We start from the raw sequence: 11,338 nt of genomic DNA, 5'->3' as shown, positions 1-11,338 counted from the left end.
ACAGCTGACACTGAAGAAACTGCTTCGTCGGTTAGGAAAGCTGCTTACCAACGTCATGAAATATACCAACTGCTGGAAAAAATCGAGGATACGTAGGTGGTGTTAAACAAACAGCTGAAGTACCTGAGCAGAGCTGGAAGGAGGGCGAGGAGGTCAGACGAGTCCCTTTGTAAATAACTGTGTGGGCACAGGAGGGTCCGAGAGACGGGCTCGGCAGCAACTCGTGCAGCAGAAAGCACGAGATGAATAACGCCCCGCCGGAGCTGCACCTGCACCGGAGCGCCACAGCCACCAGGCAGCACTGGAAGCACGTGCAATAGCAGAGCGCTTTATACAGCCTCTGTGCTGAAACGTGGTGGCAGCACTGGGCGCACTTTGCTTACGCTGGAAGTGCAGAACGAACTGCAATCAAATTTTAATTCAATAAGGCTTTAAGCCCTCTTTGCCGCACGGCGCGCAAGCCCGCTACCACAACCTCGTGCCTCGCGCCCTCGGGAAAAGGCGGGCTCGGCGCGCGGCTCCTGACGCCCACAGGCGCGCAGCAGCCCAGCTCCACCCCGCGCCCTGCATTGGTACGGCCCGCAACAGCGACCGCCCTGCACGCCTCCTCCCTGCGGGGCGGAATGCGCCTGCGCAGAGACGATGCGGCCGGGCTCGGCCCCCGCTGCGGCGCTGACGGACGTGGTAAGCCCGCCTCCCACAGGGGGTCCCCGCGGGTGGGCAACTGCCACAGCGCCACCTCATGGCGGGGGGAGAGAGGGCCGGGTCGGAGGGCTCCCTATCTGCCCGGTTAGCGGCATGGCGAGGGTTGCCCGCCGTTTGCCTTTGCCGTTTTTCTTACGCGCGCAGCCGGCGTGGCTGCGAGGAAGGGCCATTCACCCCGCCGCTCTCGTGGGCGGCCTGTAACAGCACTCGTGCAACGGAGGATGGCTCTGGGAGGTACGTGCCAGTGTGCCTTTCGGCTCCCTGCTTATTCACTGGCCTTGCCTCCACACCGTGGCGTTGGAAGTCAAGTTTAGCCTGAGAGAAAGCATGTTGAAATAACTTAATGACTTCTTTTTTGTCCCTAGGTAACTCTGGAAGCCATGGACATGCTCTTCAGAATAAGAGGAGGCTTGGATTTGGCGTTTCAGCTAGCAACTACTGATGGTGCGTCTGTAAGGCTATCGTTGATTCTTTTACAAAATTGTTTTCTTTGGCATTTTGCTAGGTCATAGAATCATTTGAGTTGAAGGGACCCCTGAAGGCCATGTGGTCCCACTCCCTGCACTGAACAAGTACACTTACAGCTCCATCAGGTGCTCACAGCCCCTCCTGCCTGACCTTGGCTGTCTCTAGGGACAAGTTTTGTTTGTTTTTTTCCTAATAATTTAGCTTTTAAGGGCTCTGAGTGTAGAAGTCAATAGTGGCCAAATCTAAGTTAATGAGTTGAAGAAATACAACTGGGCATTGCATCTAGTAAAAGCTTGCTGGGCCCGTAACCCAAAGGTCAATGGATCAAAGCCATCCTCAGCTAGGCTCTCATTTGATGGCTAGACTAAATAATTGCAGTGGTCTTTTCCAGCCTTAATGATTCTGTGAGATACTTTTTTAATTCCTTACTACATTCTAGGCACATGCTGATCATGTAAGTAAGGAAGACAATACTGCTAATATGCAGAAGTTGCTTTGTCATATGCAGCATTGGTTCGGGTTGTGAAGAATGTGTGAAACTGTTAGGAAGTCAAATTAAGATCTAAAAGACAGAAGTCTGTACCAGTAATTAAGATTTAGGCTTGCCTAAGTGTGGCTGGTTTGGTTACGCATCTATCTTTTCCAAAATTTGGTCTGCAAATGAACTGTACTCTCTTTTTCCAAAAACTTAGTATGTTTTAGGGCAGTTGTTTGGAAAATGATCTCAAGTCGGTGATATGCAGCTCTGATTCAATCTTTCCAGGATTTACTGAAAAGATCAGATACATGCATATACAGCAGCTTTTCTATCCACAGAAGCTTGCTTGCTTGATGGGAGAATAAATCACAGTGTAGGTTGTTACTTGGAAGCCGAGGAAAACAGTATGCCTTTGTTGAGGCAGACCTGCCAAGTGAAATCTTATCTTACTTTTTGTCCTCACAGTCATTTTTCTGATTATAATAGCACTTGCACTTATGTTCATTATGAAAACATCAATTAAAGAAATGTTAGTCCAGCAGCCATCACAGAAGTGAGAGAATTTAATTTTATACTTACTGTGTTTCAGAAGCATCAGCAAAAAGTGCATTGAAATACGTTTTCAGTGATCTTGCAAATAAGCTGTCCTCAGATGTTCTTGTATTAAGAGTTTGCCACAGTTCAGTCTATGTGTGGCCCAACAATGGTATCAACACTATTCCAGAGCTGACTGATGATTCTGCTTGCAAGGAGATAAAACGATTTATACAGTAAGTATATTAAAAAAAAAAAAAACAAGTTGTGAAGGATTAGAGCAATTTCTAGAATATGCAATTTTCTGTTGATACTTCAGCTTTGATCAAGATGATGTGACCCGACGAAAGCTTGGCAAGAAAAAGGATAAAAAGCTACAAGACATGGTATGTGTCTCACCACACTCATAATTTCTATCTGAAGACCCATCACTTAAAAGTTGTTAATCTGCCCTCCCTAGCCTTATCTATGGAAAAGGACTTAGAAAAAATCTTTTAAAGTCGTTAAGGCTCAGCAGATCTATACATAGAAGTTTCAGTCTTTAACCCAGTTATTTCATTACTGAACTTCATCTCAAACTTTGTACAGTTTTCCTTTTGCCCTCTTGGAGAATGTATTGCTGGAGATACACTGCTGGTGTCTTTCTTCTGTGCAGCAGCAGGTAATCAATATTGACCTCATGTTAGAGATGACATCTTCATTAGATGCTTTGGCTCCAGTCATCGAAAGAGAAAATAAGGAGCACCACTACATTAATATGACATTGCCAGTTGATGTTGTTGTTTCTGTTTCTCCAGAAGAAACGTGGGGAAAGTAAGTATTATCCTGAACTTGTAATTTTTTTCTATTTGTTTTCCACTTTGTTTTTCTTGTAAAGGATAGCTATCATTATCATGTATCAATTTAATAAAAGAGTATGTAGTATTCATAGGCTGAAATTTGACTGTAAGCAATAGTAACTCCTGTAGACGCTTCTTAGTCTTGATCCTCATGAGCCACAATTCTTTTGCTACCTACAAAAAAAAAAAAAAAATCAGTTCATCACTGTCTGATAGATGGGATAACATAGAGCCATTGCTGAGCAAGGAACTGAAAAAATACTGTAAAGATTCTTGTCATTCTTACAAGTCACTGTGTATAAAAATGAGTACATCTGATGACTGTATTCTCAGAATTATGCTAAGGGGTAGTTGAAGGTGGGAGATGCAAAGTCTTTGTATTCTTTTTCTGTTTTTCCCATAGGATTTGTTTCTGTTTGAACACTCATTGTTCTGCTAGTTAAGTGTTGTCCCTTACAATTCACAGGGTACAAAATCTCCTGGTGAAAGCAATTCACAAGCAATTAACTGATATGGAAAGATGCATCATGAAATACATGAAGGGAACATCAATTGTGGTACCAGAGCAGTTTCATTTCATGTTACCAGGAAAAAATCACCTTGTAACAATTTCCTATCCTACAGGTATTTCAGATGATCAACTGGAAAGTTATAGAAAGGTAAAGTGTTTTCATGTAGTCAGTATACAACAAATACAAAGATAACCTAATTTTTATTTTTACTGTTGTTATCACTGAAGCAAGGGTAAAGCTTTTCATTTAGCCAGTGTAGAAGTAATACTAACACATCCTGATTTTTTAATCATACATGCAGTGTAAAATTGATCTATTAAAAATTTCATAAAATGTATCAAATCCCGTTTTTGTGATGAAACATAACTATATAGGATTTATTTTAGATTAAACCAATCTGTATCATATTTCTGATTCTCTGAGTTCCCTACTTCCAGATTACTTTGATCGTGGTTACTACTTCCAAGATGTAGCAAGTTGCCTGAAAGAATTGGGGTGTTTTTTTCCTGGTTGTTTTTTTTTGTTCAAGGGGTGTTGTTGCTTACAGTTGAGCAACCCTAGCTAGAATTTGAAAACAATCCTTTCATCTCCCTGTTCAGATGTGTAGAAGCTGTGGGGATTTTTCATTCTCTTTTAGGTAAAGTATTATTGAACCTAATGCTAATGTTCCTTACATTTGCAGAGGCCTCAGATATGGGTGATACATCTTTCCTTCTCTCTCTCTCCTGTACAGTTTCATCCACTGATTGCTGAATGTTGCTCTAACTAATGTAGTTGGGCTCAGTGTTTGGTCGTCTGCATAAAATCCTTTACCTGTAATACAGACAGCTTATGATTTTATAATTCCTTTCATTCTTAATTCCTGTGGAAAAAAGGCAGTATATCTCTTTAGATGTAGTTAAATCTTGAGCTCTTGCAACATAAAAATAGATTGAATCAGTTTGAACCATAAGCAGATCTTTAATCTGCCATATTTGGGTCTTCAATATTAGTTAAGACTGTAACTCACTGTGCACATCTTACTGCTACAGAGAAAAATACAGAATTTGTTCATGTCAGGGTGTATTTTATCATACTTGAATAAGTTATTTGTTACTTGGGATGTCTTGAATGGGTCTGCAGAGGCAAGCATTGTGTGGCAAGACCATGTGAAATGACAGGCTCTCCAAATGGAAGGTGAGCCTCCCTCTGCTTCGTTAGAGGCAAGGTCTAGCACTAAGCGTATATGCTGAATATCAACCTAATTACATTCGCTAAGCTATTTTGTTAAGATCACAATTAATAGAGACAAAACCAATGTGATGTTTCTTTTAATCCCAAGTTTCAGTTGTGCTCTTCACTTCTTGTTCTAACTGGCATGTAGGAATTGCATGAGTTGTTCAACCTGCCGTGTGACAGACCGTATTTCAAGAGAGCAAACGCTTACCATTTTCCAGATGAACCATATAAAGATGGCTATCTCAGAAATCCACATTCACATCTTAATTCACCTGGTCCTGAGTCTGGTGTGGTAAGTTTGAATCAACTTCTTAAAAATGTTTTATTTCCTTAGAAATTTGTCATCAAAAGAAGTAACTTGTTTCTATACCTTTTCTTTCTCACCTGTATGATATTATCTGACTGGGTCTCCTAAGCAAAATAGTTTCTCTGCACAAAATGGAGTTGTTTTAGCATGTCACATTCCTCCGTTCTCCCACCTGCCCAAATTGCACTGTCTTATAAAATAATGTACACCTTTTCAGAGCGTACTTCACATGTGTAGTACATATTTTAGAAGGTTCTCAGAACCAAAACAAGAAAATAAAGCTATGAATAGAGATGTTTAATAGGCAAAAGAAGAATGATCACGGGCAAATAAGAAACCTTCAGTTCTTCTAAAGACTCATAACTCCCTAACTAAAAGTACAGTCCAGGTAACAGCAGTACAGCTTCCTCTGAAAACTGATCCTACAGCGATCAGATTGATTTGTATTATCTGTCTGTGTGCAGGTTTATTTGGTGCATGGCACATACAGTTACCATCACTATATGCAAGATCGGATTGATGACAGCGGCTGGGGCTGCGCTTATCGGTCTTTGCAGACCATCTGTTCTTGGTTCAAGCAGCAAGGTTATGTTGATGCACCTATACCAACACACAAGGAAATTCAGCAGGTACACAATTCTTTTATACCTATTGACTTAATCTAGGAAAGCTTGTGAAAATTATCTTTAAATGGCAAATTGTGCAGCAACAGAAGGTGCAGTAGTGCCTTCTACAAGGATGGGAGCACGCTTGCAAAGGTATTGGTCAGGATTTAGTTGAGAAAGCAGTATGGGAAAAAGTAGCTTACCTCCTTCTAAAGGCTAGCAGAATCTCGAGAACTGTCAGCAAAATAGAGATGCTGTACCTATGGCTGCTAACTCTTAAATGACTGTGAGGAGGGGTGGGCCCAGGGTCTGCCTCAGGTTGCTCTGGTGCTGCCTGGGTTACCCGTGCCTCCTCACCTGGTGCTCAATCACTGGTTCAGGCCAGGACTCAGCAATTCCCATACACAGATTAATGTATTTTCTGTTTGATATTTTAAATTAACCTCTTAAATTGAACTATAGTACTTCATTAGTTTTAACAAGATTGATAGTAGGAGAGCTATCTCCAAATGTTTCTGTACTAATAAGTTTTATTAAAATAGTTTTCTAAGTATTTCCTTGGATTAGTGTTCTGCTAGCAGTTCTGTTTATAACGTTTTTAGTATTTTTGCCAAATGAAAGAGAACAAAGGATGCAATCTGTCATATTAAAATCAGTTTTAAAAGAGACTTCTGTCTGCAGTGACAGCAGTTCCCAGATGTTTTGCATTAATTTACTGCTTTCTTTTGCAGTTTCGCCTTTGAAAGTAGCAGGCTTCTTCTGTTACTTGAACCTTCGTTTCCTTCATTTTCTTTTTTTGAATTTGAGTATGTTCATTTCTGTTTACAGCACTGAAGAAAAAGTGTAGGCTTGGTGACAAAAAGTTGTATGCCTAGCAAAAAATACCACAGTTATTTTCAGCCTCCTACAAACAGCATTTTGTGTTACATTTATTTACTTAATATCTTAACAAAGTTTGGTTCACTGAATGAAATGGCTTCCATCATACCTACCAGGGATGTAAGCAATAAAAGAAACACTGGATTTCCCGAGCATTTCTCAGTCCATCCCCAGATGTAAAATCAGCTTATATCTGTATGTTCCTGTAGCATGTCAGACTTCTAGAAGAGGGCAGAAGCCTTGAGGGAGACTTTGTGGGCTACATATCCCAAGTGGAAAAGGCATTTCAAGTATTGCATGCAACACATAAACTTCCAAACTGAACAGAGTTTATTTTAAATGCCAAGTCTCAGTGTTATGTGGAGGGCCTCTTCCTCAGACTACTGTTTTTTGGATTCTTTTCGGAGATGCCTTGAATCCAGGCACTTCAGTCTGTGAAGTGGCTTCTCCACTGCAGACGGTACGCTCAAATATTACACAGCTCAGCATCTCAGATCGAAGTCTGCCTATGAGCCCAACTCCATTTTCTCTTCTTACTGGTACTGTTCTGTATTGGCATCCAAGTGACATTGCCAAAACTAAACCACAGTGAATGAATTCAGTAACCATCTGTTTGCTTTTGACTGGCAAGGTCATAACATTTGTATTTATATGCCTATTTCTTTCACACAAAAAACTGGTCGAATAGTCTGCTCTATGTTGATGAGTTTTGCATTACTTCTTTGTATCAACGTTGCAAAGGCCCTGGTTGATGCTGGAGACAAACCTGCAGCATTTGTTGGGTCACGGCAATGGATTGGTTCAATTGAGGTGCAGCTTGTTTTGAATCAACTCTTCGGAATAACGTCAAAAATATTATTTGTCAGGTAAGAACCCATGTATTTTCAGTAGTTAGGTAATTATTAAAGATATTTTCTGTAAACTGCTTAACTATCTACAAGCTGATGTGCAACAATTCAGCCTATTTCCCTTCCATCTGCAAACACAATTTTTGGAACAACAGGAACGCAGTCCGTCAATCATGAGGCACACACTGACAGTAAATTATTACCCCAGCCAGTGGAGGATTGAGGCAAATTGCTGGGCAGCCTGGAAGTAGTGCCCTCCACCCTAGATTTGTATGACATTAAAACAAGGGATTTATTTCCCATCTGACAATCTGACACTTTTATGTGCAATAAAGAACCCTATGAATACATTTAGGAGAAAAAGAATAGTGTTCAGTATCTACTGGAAATAAAATTACTGGATTTCTACCACTTGGACAGCAGTAAGCAGAATAACAAATTTCTGAGCGCTCTGTGATAAATAAAAATAATGAAATAGAAAATGTATGCTAACCTAGCCTGTATGAAAATTTGATTCAAAGTATTAGTCATTAGTTATATTTATTTAGACTAAATGCCACCGTGGATATTCAAAAAGAGCATGTAACCATGGTGACATATATTTTTAATGGTAGGAAAAAAGTTTGTTTCTTCAGTGTTTCCTAATGCTTTATACAGCCAATTGTAATCTTTTTGTTCGTCAGCTCATATTTGCAGATAGATATCCACCTGTTATTTATAACAGCTGTGCTAATGGCAAGTTTTTTCTTCCTGTGCGTAAGAATACAGAACATGTGCCCTTGTGAACTGCTTGGAGTTGCTCACAGTTCTGCTGCAAGGGAGCAGCAATGTTTGTCAGGACTGTGAAATGCCAGCCTCACTAGCATGCTGAGGAGAGATGTCATGCTATCCTGTGCCAATGACCAGCTCAAAAAGGCTGCATTTTTCTCTCGGACTTACTTTCAGCTGGCACCTGTAACTCTTTCTTTATGTAAATAGGGCTCCACAGCTCCTTCAGCAACAGCGGTGCCGAATCCATTATAATAAATGCACCATCCCATTTCCCAGAGTTCCAGCTTTACACTCTGTATTTAGTCCATCTCTCCAGGAACTGGTGAAGCAGACTCCTAGTTTGTGTTTTAAAAACGCTAGCGACAATATGAAGAAATATAAAGACAAGATATTAACATCTGTATGTATTTCCTTGCCTAGCTTCTGTCGCCTCTTTCAGAAGTACAGCCTTCTGAGGACATTATGAGTCTCCTTCAGAAGCATGTGAGCTCTGAATCATGGAATGTGTACACACTGTATGTGTACAGCTTACTCTTCCATGTAGATTTATTCTTTGTAGCAGAGTTGAACAGGAAAGTAGGGAAATTAAACAGGCTAAGTTCAGTGTTGCTTTGACTGGATTACTAACGATATTTCAGATACGATTTTTTAAAGGCAGCTTGGATATGAGTATTGCAACTGCTTGTGTAATTGAAGTGGAAAGCTATCTTAAGACACATCAGTATAAACACCTTTATTGGTGCCTTATTTTTATTGGGCTCTGATGAAGTTGTGTTACTTCCCCTTGCTGACACATGTTGCTAGTCTGGTGCTTTTTTTTATCTCTTGAAGGGAGCCCTTGGGGTTTACTAGCTATCCCCAGTGTGAGACAAACAGCAGAAACATGACAGAACAAGGGTACTCCAGGTGCTTCAGTGGCAGTGAGGCTTATAGTGAATTCAGTAGCCCAGCCAGAATCTTTGAAGTTGTTTAAAGAATGCTTTTTTCCACCTTGTCCCGAGAGATTTATGCAGAAAAATTCTAAACCACAGCAGCCTCTTTCTAATCAGTTACCTGTGCAGTTAATGAACGTGATGGATAATTTAAAAAACTAAGCCTTGAGAGGATGACAGATCTAACGTTCTATCTCTTACCTAGCCAGGGTTCTGAACTCGCCTTGCAGGGAAGAGAACTTGCTAATCATTTCAAGACTGAAGGAACTCCAGTTATGATTGGTGAGTACTAGAGTATCACAGAATGCCAGTCGGTGTTCAAGGCCTTCCTCTGGTGAACTTCATTTCAATTAGTACTCAGAGTACTAAAAGTACTCCATTGGTACTAGTAGTTTACAAGAGCTAGTCAAAACCCCCAGTGAATTAAATTAACGCTCTTCTCCAGGGAGCCTAGAAAACCATGCAATTTAGTCTGCCTGGTATCTTTTTCATTCAATATTTCCCTCAACAAAAATCAATCTGAATGGTGTTCTCAAAGGCTGCTTTTAAAGTCAGAACTTGAGAGAAGCTGACTTCTTTAGAAGTTCCATCTCGGTAGATGGGCAATTGATCATGCAGTTCCCCAGAATTGCCCTCCTCAGAAGAGTAGTATTTATCTGGCTTTAAGGAGAGAAGTATCATTCTTTGTCCAAATTCATCATAGGACCAGTATGCGTATTTAAATAATCTAAAATGTTGGTGTCATTGCAAATATCATTCATAAGAACGTCTTAATTTTAATGAGAGTATTTCAAGAAAACCAGTAGTAAAAAAAATGAAAAATAGTTTTATTTATTACTACTACTTTTATTTCCAACTTGTGTATTTAGACAATCTCAGTGAAAAAAAAATGAACAATTTGTTTTCCTCCTGTGTTAGGTGGAGGTGTTTTGGCTCACACAATACTAGGAGTGGCGTGGAATGAAATAACAGGGCATATAAAATATTTGATTCTAGACCCACATTACACTGGAGGAGAAGACCTGCATGTTATTTTGGAAAAGGTGAGACTTCATGTAGGTGTGTACACACACACATCTATGAATGCATATGTTATTATATAATGCATGGTCAATTAGAAATTGGCCATTCTGTAAGTTCTCCATAGAGAAGTGGGTTCCCATGGGAAGTGCAGATCCCAGTTAATCTGCATACATGTTAGCTATTGTTAGTTTCTGAAATGTAGTGGTCCTGGAGAAAATGTATTGGGTCACTAACTGTGTAGAATTATTGCAGCACAAACAAATGTTCTCTGTCAGAGTATGTCTGTCCCTCCTTTGCATTGGAAACGCCTCATTTAATGACCTCCTATTCTGTAAACTTAAAAGCTTAGCTGGACTGATTTAGTAAATCATGATCAACAGCACACCTTGAATTAAGAGCTCAGTTTGGCTCTGATCAGTTTCTAAGGAAGGCAGAAGTTCTTCAAGAGAAGAGAAATTAGAACTGTGAGAATGACAGTGTTTCAGAACAGCATTAGTCTCTGCAGCAGCAGAAAGCAGTGGGATATAGAAAGAAGAGATGCTGCTTTTATTAAGATAGATCTTAATTTAACAATGGATATGAAAGACAGAACTCATAGCAGATTTAAATTGTGTCTTTTCTTTTTCTTGGCCAGGGCTGGTGTGGTTGGAAGGGCCCGGACTTCTGGAGCAAGGATGCCTATTATAACCTGTGCCTACCTCAACGACCAAAAACTATTTAAATCCCGGTCTTATGCAAGAACATGCTTAGCCAGAGTACTAGCAGGCCTAGAAGTAACTGTCTTTTTAGTTAGCAGACTAATATTTTAAATTGATCAAAACCCAGCTGAAATAGAAATGTTACATATATAATTTAAATCAAGACATTTGTGTTTGCTTTTTTTTATGAAACCTCAAAGAATAAGAGAGTTTTCTGCTGTGAATGCTTTTTTTTTTACTAATTAGTAAGTAACTACTACTCTTTCCTTCCTTTTGGCTAAGATAACTTTGTTTATATAACAATTTTATTATGCTTAAAAGCTTTAGAAGTTAAATCTCTGATCCTGTTATTTTATGAAATTCTTTCCTGCTGAAAAAAATTGTACTCTTACCTTTCATTTTCTGTAGAGCCAGGTGGATTTCACAGTATGAGTCTATTCAAAGCCATTCATTGCGCTCACTGTTGATAATGGTATTTTAGATGAGGATTAAGGAAAAAAAATAATTCTATATGAACTGAA

General features: G+C 39.9%; 1 protein-coding gene across 4 annotated transcripts; it reads left to right on the top strand.

The window, feature by feature from the left end:
• The first annotated feature begins 607 nt into the window (after positions 1-607).
• Positions 608-10,980, top strand: UFSP2 (UFM1 specific peptidase 2). 4 transcript variants are annotated; one of them, XM_042812585.1, is made up of 12 exons: positions 608-684; positions 1,071-1,149; positions 2,244-2,421; positions 2,505-2,571; positions 2,841-2,998; positions 3,491-3,683; positions 4,900-5,046; positions 5,526-5,690; positions 7,287-7,411; positions 9,302-9,378; positions 10,015-10,139; positions 10,754-10,980. In XM_042812585.1, the coding sequence occupies exons 1-12, from the start codon at positions 643-645 to the stop codon at positions 10,838-10,840; spliced, it is 1,443 nt and encodes a 480-aa protein (XP_042668519.1). In that variant the 5' UTR covers positions 608-642; the 3' UTR covers positions 10,841-10,980. The 4 variants fall into 4 exon arrangements, with proteins under 4 accessions (XP_042668519.1, XP_042668520.1, XP_042668518.1 ...); XM_042812586.1 differs by having other exon boundaries at positions 2,241-2,421; positions 2,844-2,998; XM_042812584.1 differs by having other exon boundaries at positions 2,241-2,421.
• The last annotated feature ends 358 nt before the right edge of the window (positions 10,981-11,338 follow it).

This window comes from Centrocercus urophasianus, unplaced genomic scaffold (genome assembly GCF_019232065.1).
Source record: "Centrocercus urophasianus isolate 14NV4802_14NV808 unplaced genomic scaffold, USGS_Curo_1.0 seq_13, whole genome shotgun sequence".
Classification (NCBI taxonomy): domain Eukaryota; kingdom Metazoa; phylum Chordata; class Aves; order Galliformes; family Phasianidae; genus Centrocercus; species Centrocercus urophasianus.
This window is presented reverse-complemented; position numbering and strand designations above follow the sequence as displayed.